Source organism: Megalobrama amblycephala, linkage group LG21 (assembly GCF_018812025.1).
Source record: "Megalobrama amblycephala isolate DHTTF-2021 linkage group LG21, ASM1881202v1, whole genome shotgun sequence".
NCBI lineage: Eukaryota > Metazoa > Chordata > Actinopteri > Cypriniformes > Xenocyprididae > Megalobrama > Megalobrama amblycephala.
This window is the reverse complement of record NC_063064.1, coordinates 625820-642390: the sequence shown is the minus strand read 5'-3', so window position 1 is coordinate 642390 and position 16571 is coordinate 625820. Positions and strand designations below refer to the sequence as shown.

Genomic DNA, 16571 nt, shown 5'->3' with positions numbered 1-16571 from the left:
TTTGAAATCGGCCATCACTATATAAGTCATTTTTTTTTTTTTTTTTTTTTTTTTTTTGGTGCACCAAAAATATTCTCGTGGCTTTATAATATTAATATTGAACCACTGTACTCACATGAACTGATTTAAATATGTTTTTAGTACATTAATGGATCTAGAGAGAGGAAATGTCATTGCTGGCTATGCAGGCCTCACTGAGCCATCGGATTTCATCAAAAATATCTTAATTTGTGTTATGAAGATTAACGAAGGTCTTACGGGTGTGGAACGGCATGAGGGAGAGTAATTAATGACAGAATTTTCATTTTTGGGTAAACTAACCTTTTAAATGTAAGGATTAACACTGATTCTGAATCATTTGAAATGTTAAGGAAGGCTGCTTACGAGTCGTTTTGTCTGCATTTGACCAGCAGATGTCCTCCGTGCGCCGTTCAGTGAATCATAGTTTAATTGATTCAAAGATCCGGAACTAATGTCTCCCGTTACTAATGTAATAATTTTAATTTATATGCACCAATACATCAAAACGTAAGCAATATTTACCAAAAAAAATTACTACAACATTAGAAGCACGTCACGTGGGCACTACTTCCGTGAACATTTTGACTGATGACGCAAATGACTCGTTGAAAGGGTTTTGAATCGGTTCAGAAGATCCGCCGCCACACAGACACAGTAAATATGGCTGAACGCGGCAGTGAATCTCGAGTTGACATTGAAGTAAATAAAGAGTCCAATTCGAGTGAAGCTGATCTCAGAAGTGTTCTGGTCACGAGTGTGCTGAATCTGGAGAAGCTCGACACCGACCTGTTCAGGTGAGCCATGTCTCTTCGAAACACTGAGTGTGTTAGTAAACGTTCTTCCAGGAACATTAACAGAACGTTCATTCAGAGTTATCTGGACTTTAATAAACATTATTTATTCGTCAGTTGGATGCGCTTTATAAATGTTTCAGAACGTTCAGAAAACGTTTAAAGAACGTTTGCAAAATTCTAAAATGGAATCTTTCCTTGATATTCTTATAACCAAGAAAAAACGTTTATAAAACATTTAAAAAACTGTTTTAATGTTTTAAAGGTTCAGAAATAATGTTTTTCTAACTTAGAATATATTTTGTGAGCTGGGCTTCCACTCTTACCATGGTAATACCATGTTTTGCCTTCTCTCAGAGGGACACATCACTGGGTTCCTCGCACCCAGCGCCTCTTCGGCGGTCAGATCGTTGGACAGGCTCTTGTAGCTGCGGCCAGTTCTGTCAGTGATCACCTCTACGCTCATTCACTGCACTGCTACTTCGTGAGAGCAGGTAAACTCAGGTGTATCTAACCACACACGGGTTTATATGGAAACTTTCCCTTTATTTCTCAACACTTGTGTGCTCAGGGGACCCAAAGGTGCCAGTGCTGTACCAGGTGGAGAGGACTCGGGATGGCCGCAGTTTCTGTGTGCGGTCTGTGAAAGCCATTCAGCACGGTCAGCCCATCCTGATCTGCCAGGCGTCGTTCCACATGCAGCAGCCCAGTCCACTGGAGCACCAGTTCCACATGCCCACCGTCCCTCCGCCGGACACACTGCTCACGGTCGAGCAGCTCATTCAGCGCACCCTCAGGTCTCACACCAAACCTGTGCTTGCCACAGTGAATCCTCACAGCCTGTTCCACGCATGACTCTCTCCTTGTTTTTCAGTGATCCAAACCTGGCAGATAACACACGACAGGGCCTGAATAAAATACTTGCTGATGAAGTTCCTATAGAGATCAAGCCAGTCAACCCGCCTGATTTCTACAGACGCGTTGCCATGGAACCGAAGACGTTATTCTGGGTGCGAGCGAGAGGGCATATAGGTAAAATAAGCCTGTCGTCTCACCACATCTTTATAGTTAAAACCACTAAAATGATGTCATGCACTGAGAGCAAATGTGCAAAAACGGCAGCTTTACAGACACAACACCCTGTCACTGACAGAACCCTTAAAGGGTACTAGAATAGACCATTCAGGGGTAGATTAGGCACAAAATGGTCCAAGCTGTTTTTGCACATTCATTTCTCGCAGTGTACAAGTATTTATGATTAATGTGCTATACAGTTAGGGTTTGTGAGGTTAAAATTAAAATTGCAAGATTATTTTTCTTTTCAGATCGATGAACCTCTAATTTTTTCAGTATTCGGGATTCCCGTAGTCAAGAAAAACCTGGAAATACACTTTAGCATACTTATTATGGAAATAATATTCTTTAAAAGAAGAAACTGAATGTAATGTTTTTGGGCACTTAGTTGCATTTACAATTAATTCAAAATGTGTAATAGTTTAAATGTAATGCATTAAATGCATTTAGTTCCAGTGCTTTTCTGACCCACTTACATCATGCTTCAAGTTCATTTTTATATGTAATTTCATTCTTATTTTTAATTGTCTTGGAAATATGGTAAAGTGTGCTGCTGAATGTACTGACAAGCATTTATGGTAAACTAAAATTACTTTAATGTCATTTCTATTGAAACTTGTATGTCATTTATTTGTAATTACACATTTGTAATGATGAAGCTGCAATTTAGCATATTTAAAGTAAAACATTAAAAATGTAACTACAGTTGAAATTATAATCAAGCTCTTCAGTATGTTAGTCAATACGTTATAATAAGTGTTTTAAAGTACAACAAAAGATTATTACAACATAAAATTAACTTTAAAGAAAAACTTCTAAATGTGTACTTAAGTGTGTTAAGAAACATAGCCATGAAAGACACTTAAGTGCCCTTTTCTTTCATTAATATTATATTATCTGCAAGGAGTTTTTCAAATATTCTCTTAAGATTTGAAGTGCACGTTCACTACTGTTAAACTGCGTCCCTGGAAAATTATGGAATACAGTAAAATGAAAACTCCATGGTGAATATACATTTGTTTTGTTTACGCATTTCTCTAAAATATTGGTTAATCTCTGTAAAATTAGTTTTTAAATTCCTTACCGAATAACTTCAAAGGTTAATAAATAAAAAACATTATGGAAATTGATTGGTCAGAAGGAGTAGGAACTGCATTAGTCATTCATGCCATTCAATCAGATATTGTTGTTTAATTCAACTCAGATCAAAAATGAATTTATTATAGTCATATATTAATCAATGTACAGTCAGATGGACGGCCATTACTGTAAGAAAAGAGCTGTTGTGTTTGTTTTGCATAATGACTGTATCTGACTCCATATTTCTGAATATTGTGTGTATTTCAGGAGCTGGTAACATGAAGCTGCACTGTTGTGTGGCGGCGTACGTGTCGGATTACGCGTTCCTGGGGACGGCGCTGCTGCCGTACCCGAATCACAGGGCACAGTTCTCGGCCTCGCTGGATCACGCCATGTGGTTTCACAGCACGTTCAGAGCGGATGAGTGGATGCTGTACGAGTGTGAGAGCCCGTGGTCAGGTCGGTTCATTAATGTACCACATGATTCCATCCGAGCTTTGAAATATCGCACAAAAACATGCTGGATAGAGACGACAAGATGCGCTTAAACTGTAAAAACTAATGAGGAGAGTCATTTTTTTTATCCGATAAGAAGATGCGAATAAATCCCTCAAAACCCTCTGTGATTGGACAACTGGACTAACCAGCGGACCAATCACATCGCAGCATCTCAAATGTTGGTTTGGTGGTTCTGAGCCAAAGTCTGTCATCAGAATGATTTGGTTTAATTCCCTCCAGAAGCGTCTCTCAAACACCAGCATCCGAACGCAAGATCACATGACAGAGTTTATTGAGTTTCGTCTGACGCTCTGAGACCAACTCATTTATGATGGAGGAGAAAAGAGCCACTTCCATTTTTATTACTGATATTTTGTGGCATGAAATGACGATTTTGTTCTCTTGAGCACATTGTTAAGGTATGCTGGTGTAGAGAAGAGGCAGATACGGATTTCCACAATTACACGTAGTATTTAATACACAGAAGGCAAGGAGAACCAAACATACACGTTATACAACATTCAGAACGGACAAGGAGTGAAGGGAGTGAGTGTCATATAAAGGGAGTGCTAACAATAGAGTCCAGGTGCAGGTGATGAGTGTTGATGAGGAACTGACGAGGGAAGTGAGTGCAGGTGACGAAACAGGAGGATCATGGGATATGGAGTCCAGGGAAACAAGGGATCCGTAACAGTACCTCCCCCTCCCGGTAGGCGCGTCCTCGCGCCGTAGATGTAACAACCGGGAGGGGGGCGGGCGCCCTGGAGACCTCAAACCGAAGCAGGGGGAGGAGTAGACTGGAGTGGAGGTCTCCAGGGCAGGCTCAAAAGCCATGGCGGGTCAGGAGCCGTGGGCAGCCATGGCGGGTCAGGAGCCGTGGGCAGCCATGGCGGGTCAGGAGCCGTGGGCAGCCATGGCGGGTCAGGAGCCGTGGGCAGCCATGGCGGGTCAGGAGCCGTGGGCAGCCATGGCGGGTCAGGAGCCGTGGGCAGCCATGGCGGGTCAGGAGCCGTGGGCAGCCATGGCGGGTCAGGAGCCGAAGGCGGCCATTGCGGGTCAGGAGCCGAAGCCGAATTGTCGCCGAGCCCAGGCGGCGGTGAAGGACCGGCGGGAGATGGCGGAACCAGCGGCTCCGCCGACCGAAGCGCAGCCGGGGCTCCAGAAGGCCGCAGTTGAACACAGACGACAGACAACAGAGTGAACACCAGGGGGAGTGAGGAAGCCAACTGGAAACGAGGGACGGAGGGACGGAGCGGAGCCGGAGGAGTGCAGTCCAGAGGGGAAGGCAGGCTGACGAGGGACCAAGGTGTGAGCGGAGGCAGGATGGAGACTTGTGAAGCTGGTGGACTGATGGGCAACGGTGGAGACGAGGGAGGTTGGAGCCAGGGTGTAGGTAATCGCCCAGAGGTCCGAGGTGGAGATCTGGGCGAGGGGGCTTGAGGTGGAGGTGCAGTGAGTACATACATGGGAGGCGGGAGAGGGAGGCAGGGAGGGAAAACAGTCTTATCAAAGTTCATAGCTGGAGCGGCTGGCTCGGCGGCGGCTGGAGCGGCTGGCTCGGCGGCGGCTGGAGCGGCAGGCTCGGCGGCGGCTGGAGCGGCTGGCTCGGCGGCGGCTGGAGCGGCTGGCTCGGCGGCGGCTGGAGCGGCTGGCTCGGCGGCGGCTGGAGCTGAGGGCTCGTAGGCGGCGGCTGGAGCTGAGGGCTCGTAGGCGGCGGCTGGAGCTGAGGGCTCGTAGGCGGCGGCTGGAGCTGAGGGCTCGTAGGCGGCGGCTGGAGCTGAGGGCTCGTAGGCGGCGGCTGGAGCTGAGGGCTCGTAGGCGGCGGCTGGAGCTGAGGGCTCGTAGGCGGCGGCTGGAGCAGAGGGCTCGTAGGCGGCGGCTGGAGCAGAGGGCTCGTAGGCGGCGGCTGGAGCAGAGGGCTCGTAGGCGGCGGCTGGAGCAGAGGGCTCGTAGGCGGCGGCTGGAGCAGAGGGCTCGTAGGCGGCGGCTGGAGCGGCTGGCTCGGCGGCGGCTGGAGCGGCTGGCTCGTAGGCGGCGGCTGGAGCAGAGGGCTCGTAGGCGGCGGCTGGAGCAGAGGGCTCGTTCATCCCTCAAATACAATTAAAATCCCCACAGGCACTGGAGCTGGCTCTGTGGGGACTGGAGCGGGCTCTGGAGAGACTGGAGAGGGCTCTGGAGAGACTGGAGAGGGCTCTGGAGAGACTGGAGAGGGCTCTGGAAAGACTGGAGAGGGCTCGTTCATCCCCTCAAATACAATTAAAATCCCCACAGGCACTGGAGCTGGCACTGTGGGGACTGGAGCGGGCTCTGGAGACACTGGAGCGGGCTCTGGAGATACTGGAGCGGGCTCTGGAGATACTGGAGCGGGCTCTGGAGACACTGGAGCGGGCTCTGGAGACACTGGAGCGGGCTCTGGAGACACTGGAGCGGGCTCTGGAGATACTGGAGCGGGCTTTGGAGAGACTGGAGCGGGCTCTGGAGATACTGGAGCGGGCTTTGGAGAGACTGGAGCGGCTTTCTTCCTCCTCCTCCGCTTACTGGGCCCAGTAGAGGAATGTGGGTCCAGCATGGGGCAGGCAGGGAGTTTGCTGGAGGGGTATGCGGAGGAAGCCGGAGGTTGACTGACTGGCCCGGCCAACCATGTTTCTGGATGGACTGGACGACAACACTTATCCTGAACCATGTCCACGAAGAATTTGGAACCATTTAAACACAAAATTAAATTGATAGTTTCGCTTAAGGAGAAACGAAAAACAGGTTCATCAAAACGGATAGTGTCATCATCCAATCCATCCAAAAACAGGGAGATCAAAACTGCTTCAGGCCAGTCAGACAAATAAGCGAGCTCAACGAACTCCTCCACATACCTCTCCAGCGAACGACCTACCTGCAGGAGCCCGATAAGGCGATCGCTGGCGGTCAGAGTGAGAGGCGTTGGAGGAGCTGAATCCAGGGACCCGGTGAAAGGCTCCATTTTTTTTTTCCCGTGGAAAATCCGGTCGTTTTTCGGTCCGTTCTTCTGTTAAGGTATGCTGGTGTAGAGAAGAGGCAGATACGGATTTCCACAATTACACGTAGTATTTAATACACAGAAGGCAAGGAGAACCAAACATACACGTTATACAACATTCAGAACGGACAAGGAGTGAAGGGAGTGAGTGTCATATAAAGGGAGTGCTAACAATAGAGTCCAGGTGCAGGTGATGAGTGTTGATGAGGAACTGACGAGGGAAGTGAGTGCAGGTGACGAAACAGGAGGATCATGGGATATGGAGTCCAGGGAAACAAGGGATCCGTAACACACATGGGATAGAAAGTTTTTTTTCGCAAATGTTTCATGCGATCTTCCAATTTTGTGCATTAGTTAAATTCACAACTTTGGATGGAAACAAAGCGAGTGATGACTATATATGATAATAAACACCTTTAATGTCTATATTAACGAGTATATATGATAATAAACACCATTAATGTCTATATTAATGCGTATATATGATAATAAATACCATTAATGTCTATATTAACGAGTATATATGATAATAAACACCATTAATGTCTATATTAATGCGTATATATGATAATAAATACCATTAATGTCTATATTAACGAGTATATATGATAATAAACACCTTTAATGTCTATATTAACGAGTATATATGATAATAAACACCATTAATGTCTATATTAACGAGTATATATGATAATAAACTTTAATGTCTATATTAACGAGTATATATGATAATAAACACCATTAATGTCTATATTAACGAGTATATATGATAATAAACACCTTTAATGTCTATATTAACGAGTATATATGATAATAAACACCTTTAATGTCCATATTAACGAGTATATATGATAATAAACACCTTTAATGTCTATATTAATGAGTATATGATAATAAACACCTTTAATGTCTATATTAACGCGTATATATGATAATAAATACCATTAATGTCTATATTAATGAGTATATATGATAATAAACACCTTTAATGTCTATATTAATGAGTATATATGATAATAAACACCATTAATGTCTATATTAATGAGTATATATGATAATAAACACCATTAATGTCTATATTAATGAGTATATATGATAATAAATACCATTAATGTCTATATTAATGAGTATATATGATAATAAACACCATTAATGTCTATATTAATGAGTATATATGATAATAAACACCATTAATGTCTATATTAACTTTAATGTCTATATTAAGTATATATGATAATAAACACCTTTAATGTCCATATTAACGAGTATATATGATAATAAATACCATTAATGTCTATATTAACGAGTATATATGATAATAAACACCTTTAATGTCTATATTAATGAGTATATATGATAATAAACACCTTTAATGTCTATATTAACGAGTATATATGATAATAAACACCTTTAATGTCCATATTAACGAGTATATATGATAATAAACACCATTAATGTCTATATTAACGAGTATATATGATAATAAACACCATTAATGTCTATATTAATGAGTATATATGATAATAAACACCATTAATGTCTATATTAACGAGTATATATGATAATAAACACCTTTAATGTCTATATTAATGAGTATATATGATAATAAACACCTTTAATGTCTATATTAACGAGTATATATGATAATAAACACCTTTAATGTCCATATTAACGAGTATATATGATAATAAATACCATTAATGTCTATATTAACGAGTATATATGATAATAAATACCATTAATGTCTATATTAATGAGTATATATGATAATAAACACCATTAATGTCTATATTAACGAGTATATATGATAATAAACACCTTTAATGTCTATATTAATGAGTATATATGATAATAAACACCTTTAATGTCGTATATATGATAATATATTAACTATATTAATGAGTATATATGATAATAAACACCTTTAATGTCTATATTAACGAGTATATATGATAATAAACACCATTAATGTCTATATTAATGAGTATATATGATAATAAACACCTTTAATGTCTATATTAATGAGTATATATGATAATAAATACCATTAATGTCTATATTAATGAGTATATATGATAATAAACACCATTAATGTCTATATTAATGAGTATATATGATAAACACCATTAATGTCTATATTAATGAGTATATATGATAATAAACACCTTTAATGTCTATATTAACGCGTATATATGATAATAACACCTTTAATGTCCATATTAACGAGTATATATGATAATAAACACCTTTAATGTCTATATTAATGAGTATATATGATAATAAACACCTTTAATGTCTATATTAACGAGTATATATGATAATAAACATTAATGTCTATATTAATGAGTATATATGATAATAAACACCTTTAATGTCTATATTAACGCATATATATGATAATAAATACCATTAATGTCTATATTAATGAGTATATATGATAATAAACACCATTAATGTCTATATTAATGAGTATATATGATAATAAACACCATTAATGTCTATATTAATGAGTATATATGATAATAAACACCATTAATGTCTATATTAATGAGTATATATGATAATAAACACCTTTAATGTCTATATTAACGCATATATATGATAATAAATACCATTAATGTCTATATTAATGAGTATATATGATAATAAACACCATTAATGTCTATATTAATGAGTATATATGATAATAAACACCATTAATGTCTATATTAATGAGTATATATGATAATAAACACCACACTGGTGCACTACACTGTGTTCCCATCAGGAGGCAGCAGAGGGTTCGTCCAGGGCCGTCTCTGGAGACAGGATGGGGTTCTCGCAGCTTCCTGCGCTCAGGAGGGCGTCATACGAGTGAAGGCAGTTCCTCAGAGTAAATTATAGAGGATATACTTTGAAATAGATTGGAATTCTTGAGATGCCTTATGATAGTTGCCAGACTTTTTGTTGTTTATTATTTGTCATATTACAACACAATGTCAAGATTGCAGCTGTTCTGCAGTAAATAACAGCAGTCATAAACTTTGATTTTTTTGTCTCTTGTGTTAAAATAATTGTCCATTTAGGTGAACTCTGTTCAGAAATGTTGAAGACAGTGTTTTGTCATGAAGTGTATGAACAATGAGATTATCTTCACTGTTTAATTATAAACAAAAGTCTTCAATGACATACTGCAGGATGTGAATGTGACCATTTCAAATGTAAACAAGAACTTGAATTATTTATAATTTATTAATAAACTAAACAAACTGAGGTTGTGTTGTACATTTGGATTCATTCAGTATCTAAACAGTTATTATTATCTAGACTACTGCTGCTCGTGCGTGTTCCTGCGTGCGCGTAGAGACGCCGGAAGTGACGCCGCTATAACCGCTAGGTGGCCATTCCGAGCAGACCGATAGCGCTTAAAGCTACGGGGTTTCGTGTGTTTGACTCTTATTTATTGAGCATTAATCATGCCGCGGGTGTACGTCGGCAGACTGAGCTATCATGTGCGGGAGAAGGACATCCAGAGGTTTTTCAGCGGGTACGGGAAGCTTCTGGAGATCGATCTGAAGAACGGGTGAGTTTGTGCAGCAGAAGAGCGCGCGGCCTCGACTCTTCCTCATCATGATGATAACTTCACATCTTCAGACATTTAGGCACACTGAATGCCTCTTAATGTCTGCGATCTTGGATTCAGGTGGCATTTTAAACGCTCGGTGTGGAGGTTTGATGAGTTTATCCGTCTGACTGACGCTCTCGCCGCGTGCTCAAAATGGCGGCCGTTTGTTGTTCACAGCGCGTGCACTTCTTTATACGATCAGATCTTTAACAATACTGAAACATCGACGCTTTAACATCGTCACTGTAAATAAATGACCCTTTATCTAAGGGTGAGATCAGCTGAGCTTTAGTATGTAGAGTACACATGTGTAATGGTGCTGACCTGAATTCGCGAACCGTTGTTTGTGTGTCGCGCGCATCAGTTCTCGCGCACTTCAGTGTTTGTGTTTAAATGCACCTAAATCTGTTCGGACACTTTTGGAGTAGCATCATTCCCACACGATTCTCGCACTATTCCTCGATTATATTGTATGGCCCGTGCACAGTTTGCCAAAATGTGCTGTGCATTAAAACTGGCCAATATGGCGGTCATTTGGCCTTATATTGAGCTTAAACTGCATTAAACAGAACGCTTCATCTAACGCGAGTAACGTTATATAGAATGCGTTTAATAAAAAGAAATTGACTAAGATTTTGTGCATGTCAGAAATTTTGTCCTGGTGTAGTGTTTGACCAATAATGCTGCAGTTAAGCGCGATTATTTAGAGAAGTCGAAATCATGCGGACTGAAAGCGTTAACAATCATTTATCGACCTCGTTTATAACACCGTTAAAATAATAATTTCCTCATAAAGGGAAAATCAATGGAATTTTTACTTCCAGAACAGAATTTTGACCCCTGCCAAACTGTCCTAGTATTGGTAGGATTAGGTGTGGGGGAGGGGATAGGATTAGCCAATCAGGTAGCGACTTCAGAAATTCGGCACAACACTGGACTTCCGAAAGGGACTTCTGTTGTGTCTGCTATTGGTGGATCCCATGTGAGTGACAGGTTGCCCCGCCCTTGCGCCAGTAAACGCATCATATTTTGACTTTTTTTTTTTTTTTTTTTTTTTTTCATGCGTTTTCACTTATTTGTTTATACAGTGCATATTTTGTAATTGTTTTTGTATTCTTCTTGGTTTATCCTTTATTGTTTGTTCTTTTATATTATATTTTATTACCTTGTCTTTTATATACAGTAGTCATCATTTGAATTGGATTAAAATTTTTCATCAAAGTTGTCCTAAAACCTTCTAAGGGTGTGTTCACACCAGACACGAATGAAGCGTTGAGCGCGAGTGATTTACACGTTAAATCAAGCAAAGATGCAAATAGATATCCTGTGGTGCGAATGATGCGACGCGAATTGAGCGTTTCAGATGTTTGACGTGCGTAACGTGTGATTCGCAAGTTTTTTTTTTTTTTTTTTTTTAGTTGTATTTTACAACTACTTTCCCACTGACGAGTTGTTTATTCAGAGGAAGTGTGGAGAAACGAGACACAGCCCCTCTCGTGACGTGAATTCGCATCTGTTGTGAAGCGAGTAAACTCAATGTTCAAGCGTCCAACTACGCGCAAATAGCGCGATTTATTCACGCAAGCCGCGTCTGGTGGGAACGCCTCATAAGGACAACTTTGAACTTTTTTCGATCCACTTCAAATGTTGACTGCTGAATATTGTATTTTATTGTCTGTTCCTGTTCTACTGTCATGATGACGATGAATTTCCTTGTACCGTACGAATGATCTTGAGTAGCCCGTATTCTTGTGTTTATAGTGCTGTAGATCTTTAACTCCGGTTCTGATTATAATATTTTTCAGGTACGGGTTCGTGGAGTTCGAAGACACCCGCGACGCAGATGACGCGGTGTACGAGCTGAACGGTAAAGACCTGTGCGGGGAGCGTGTGATCGTGGAGCACGCCCGAGGGCCGCGGCGGGACCGAGATGGATACGGTGGGGGTTATGGGGGCGGCGGGCGCAGTAAGTTCAGTCTCATTCATCATCCGCACAACCCTGTTCTCTCTTCATTTCCCCTCAGGCTCGAGGAAGAAGTGGAGGTGAATAATCACTCTTTTAACTTGCAGAGGACTGTCGTTTCAAAGCTATTGCGCTGCATCCAGTGACTAACTACATTTCTCTGAAGTCTGCAGTTCCTGTGGTCCGGATCGAAGGACTTTGGGATCTCTTTTGTTCTATTTAATGCAGATGGTCCTGAAATGTGACCTTTTTAAAATGGGGATTCCCTCAAAAGATGCCTTTGCTTTTGTAGTTTTGGCCCATTTTAAATGCCAAGGGTCATGAGAAGAATATGCAGTATAACTTGAGTAATCTTCAAAAGTTAGGGACTAAAGATGTTTACATGTCAGGTGGTGGGCTGTTTCCACTTTTCATTGGTCCAGCTCTAAATCTATTCTAGCCAATAGATTTAGTAATGAGTAGGGCTGCCCCCGACTAAAGAGATTTCTAGTCGTTCATTTAAGCCATTGGTCGACTAATCGCTCGTTTATATTAATTTAGTTATTTAAATGTATACTGAGAAGAATACTAAACCATAACGAGCGTTTATTATATATAGCTGTAATGGCTTATTCTGCGCTCGTAAAGCTGTCGCAAAAGTAATGATTATGAATGTGTCTGAAAAATGAAGTTATTAATAAACTTGCGTCAGCGGCAGAGATGTTGACGATACTGACGCTCATCTCCGCGGTTCAGTGAACACGCCTACAGAGAAATTCACCTTTCAGAAGGGTTACATCAGCAGAGAGTTTCTCTTTTCGATTTTAATTGGTTAGTTTAAAAGTAGACATTTCAAGCCTTCTATAGATATATTTCACATGACTGTGAGGCGAGTATGCACACTGAGTTTGGTTTATTTTGTGGCGCGCTCCAGTTCACAGATGGCAGAAGGCGCTTCACGATTGATTTCTTTATTTTACAAAGGCACGATGTTTCCTGTGAGTTCACACAAAGTAGTAAACTCTCTTACGCTGGAATGATGTGTCTGTATGAGCATAAGTGATCGCGCCTCCATGTCTTGCAGTAAGCGCGCTGTACACAAACACATGGATATGCGTCTAATAGTAGCGCACACTTATCTACGTTAGAGCGAACGGACGTGTAAAGATGCTAAATAAGCAGGTCGATGGACTGACGTTTAGTCGGCTGTTAAGGGGCAGCCCTCGTAATGAGTTGTTTTGTTTTTGTTGCTTTCTGTCACATCCTGACGCCTCACTGGCATGTAAACAGTATGACGTGTGACGATGCGATTTTGTGTTTACATCTGAATTCAACATTAACAAAAGTCCTTGATGTTTCAATTTAAAAGAGTCCGGTGCGGGCTGAGTCCGAGTCCATTGAGGCTAAGATGACTGCCTGTCCCGTTTGGCCTTGGCTTTCACCTTACAATGTGTGTGTGACCTTTGCCCTTTGACCCTTGGCTGACCTAACCGGAAGCCATGATGACAGCTGCCTTTTGCCAATAGACCAGGGTGATGGTGAGGAAACCCATTGGTTTTTATGTTGAACGAAATATTGGTCAGGTTAAACGAATTTATGTAGCTACCCGCTAGTTTTTCCTTTTCTTTTTTTTCTTTTCTGTTTATTTTTTTTCTTTTTTATTAAAAAGAGCAATGGGCTTCCCTTGCTATCTGTCTTGTGCTGTCGCTGTTCTGTCAGTAGACAGGTAACGTCAGCTTCTAATGTAAGTAGTCTTGGTTATTTATTAAATTTTTTTCTAGTTTTCCAGTTTGTTTTCATGAGGGTATCATGTACTCGTTTGTTAAACCTGTGTCGCTGCAGCGGTATCATGTTCAGAGCATTGCTGTTCTTGAGCTGTTGGGTAAAGACCAGCAATGCGACCTTTGGCCCTTTCAGAGGGACTGATTGAACAAATCCAGTGCGGTCAAATGTCAAGATTTATTTTGTTTGTTTTTAATAATCCCACAGTAATCGTTCCCTTCAGAACTGTGTGGTGCTGAGGGTGTGTATTGATGGGGTGGGGTAGGAAGACACCTGAACATCACGCTTTATGCAGTTGATGTCTGAAGAGGTTGCCTTGTGTGCGCCCTGTGCGTCTGCTCCAACTCAGTGCTGATTGTCTGCTGTCTTTTGGCTTTTGTCTGAAGGCAGTAGTGGTTATAGCAGCAGGAGCCGAAGCGGAAGAGACAAATATGGGCCTCCGGTTCGCACCGAGTACCGTCTGATCGTGGAGAACCTGTCCAGTCGCTGCAGCTGGCAGGACCTCAAGGTGAGCACTTACTTGAGACTTTAATTGATTGTTGCTATGTTCTTATTACCTGATTCACTGACTTTACTGGACTGTGGCAATGATTTAAGGGGTTAGTTCACTCTTTACTTTGTAGACATTTGAGGAAGTAATATCTGGACTGGGATCGAGGTGTTTTAGGCAGGTCTGGATCAGTGTTCTGTTAGAATAAATCCCTCTGGGAGACCGTGAGCTTTGAAACATTGCAGATCGTATACACGCACAAACACTTTTAGGAAGCATCATGCGACCCCTTAAACTTTGATATTGAATGACGCACTATATTTACGAAACGTGCTTTAACGCATCAAAATGAGTGTTTATTTAAAGTCACGACAAAAGACAAAAACAATGATTAAAAATGTTGAATTAAGATTTACTGAAGAACAATATAAAGTGCACTTGAAGTCAAACATGGAAGTGTACTCGCTTTAAGAACACTTGATCTTAATTTCATTATCTGGTTTTCTTTTTAATTATTAGCATGTGTAGTTTAATTGAGCTGACGGCTTATTTTAGTAATTCTGACACCGAGTGACTTTGGAAAGATTTGTGTCCGTAACGGAAAGTCTTGTTGTTCTTCACCGCAGGACTTCATGCGTCAGGCCGGAGAGGTGACCTACGCCGACGCCCACAAAGAACGGACCAATGAGGGCGTGATTGAGTTTCGCTCCTACTCCGATATGAAGAGAGCTATTGACAAGTTGGATGGCACCGATATTAATGGAAGAAAAATCCGTCTGGTGGAGGACAAGCCCAGACGCCGCCGTTCCTACTCTGGGAGCAGGTCCAGGTCAGGCCTTCGTCTTCAGCTTCGTCTCAGTCATGTGTTTCTGTAGATCTCTCGACTCAAACGCTCTTTCACAGGTCTCGTAGCAGACGCCGTTCTCGCAGCAGGAGCCGCAGGAGTTCCCGGAGCCATTCCCGCTCCAGATCTCGGTAGGATGGCGTGCGTTTGTTTGTTTGTTTGTTTGTGCGGCTGAAATGCGACTCCGATTGCTTTTTCTAACTCTCTTCTGTCCGTCTTCTCCAGGTCAAGGTCCCGCAGCAAGCGCCGCTCCCGCTCCAGGTCCGGTCGCAAGTCCCGCTCCAGGTCCGGGAGGAAGTCTCACTCCAAGTCCCCGACAAAGTCCCGCTCCAGAAAGTCCAAGTCTCGGTCCCGCTCGCGCACGCAGAAGTCCCGCTCTCGCTCCGATGCGCGCAAATCTCGTTCCAAGAGTCGCTCCAAGAGCCGCTCCAAAGCGAAGTCGGAGAGAGATTCCAGAAGCCGCTCCAAGGAGAAGTCTGTGAGTAAGAAATCCCGAAGCCGCTCCGCCTCGCCGAGGGAGAACGGAGACGGAGAGAGGGCCAAGTCCGCCTCTCGTTCGCCGTCCCCGAAAGAGAATCGCCGTCAGTCGGAGTCGCCCGGCAAACGCTCTGCGTCTCGCTCTCCGTCTCGATCAAAGTCTCGTTCCCGCTCCAGGTCTGCGTCTCAAGACTAGTCTCTGATTGGATCTCACAGCAGGAACATCTGATGCAGTTCAGTGTTTAATTGATCATTCACAGCCTATGAACACTCACCAGACGCTCGAGAGGCTGCGCCCAGTGTAGTATTGATTCACGTGCCGTTTTCAACATTGCATGAAAACACATTTGCATACAGAGGGTTTTTCTCCCCACGTGAGGCGTCAAATCAGAATTTGTAATATTTTGTGCTTGTAAGCATTGTTCGGGTCATTGGTTGTTCTTCTTGCTTTAGTATGAGACGTCTTTAAGAGGCTCTTGTCATGTTTGAGGATGCGCATCTGTCCACACATGTGATCGTTGAGTGTCCGGCGGAGCGTCCTCACTGTAGAGTAACTCATTCCTGTCTCTCGCTGATGATTTTTCTTTTTTTTTTTTTTTTTTTTTTTTTTTTTCCCCTGGAAGCTTTTGTTTCTGTTAGTGCTTTTGCTCATCTTGAAATGACTTTGAATTTTTGTTTTTGTTTACAAAAAGTTGAATGCATCACTTGCGGTGTGATTTCTGTGATTGATCTCATTTTTAAATGGATTTTTGGATATTTTCAAGTGTTTTAGTTAAATAAACATTTAATTGGTTATTGGTGTTGCTTTTTTCTTTCTCAAAATAAGAGTTTTTTTTGTTCACACATGAGGTGTAATTACATCAAATACACAGACACGTCCAGCCATTTAACCTCAACATATTTTACTTTAATAATCTGGGTCAAAATAATTCTTCAGCTCACAATTCTGACTTTTTTT

The 16571-nt window shown here is 42.0% G+C and overlaps 2 protein-coding genes across 2 annotated transcripts; both read left to right on the top strand.

Annotated features, from left to right (window-relative positions):
- The first annotated feature begins 606 nt into the window (after positions 1 to 606).
- On the top strand, positions 607 to 9726 carry acot8 (acyl-CoA thioesterase 8). The gene is made up of 6 exons (XM_048172997.1): positions 607 to 815; positions 1170 to 1306; positions 1384 to 1609; positions 1687 to 1844; positions 3234 to 3425; positions 9242 to 9726. The coding sequence occupies exons 1-6, from the start codon at positions 682 to 684 to the stop codon at positions 9355 to 9357; spliced, it is 963 nt and encodes a 320-aa protein (XP_048028954.1). The 5' UTR covers positions 607 to 681; the 3' UTR covers positions 9358 to 9726.
- Positions 9727 to 9813: 87 nt separating this feature from the next.
- On the top strand, positions 9814 to 16406 carry srsf6b (serine and arginine rich splicing factor 6b). Its single transcript, XM_048172996.1, has 6 exons — positions 9814 to 10036; positions 11884 to 12044; positions 14189 to 14310; positions 14919 to 15121; positions 15196 to 15267; positions 15362 to 16406. Exons 1-6 carry the CDS (start codon positions 9930 to 9932, stop codon positions 15807 to 15809), a joined length of 1113 nt encoding a protein of 370 aa, XP_048028953.1. The 5' UTR covers positions 9814 to 9929; the 3' UTR covers positions 15810 to 16406.
- The last annotated feature ends 165 nt before the right edge of the window (positions 16407 to 16571 follow it).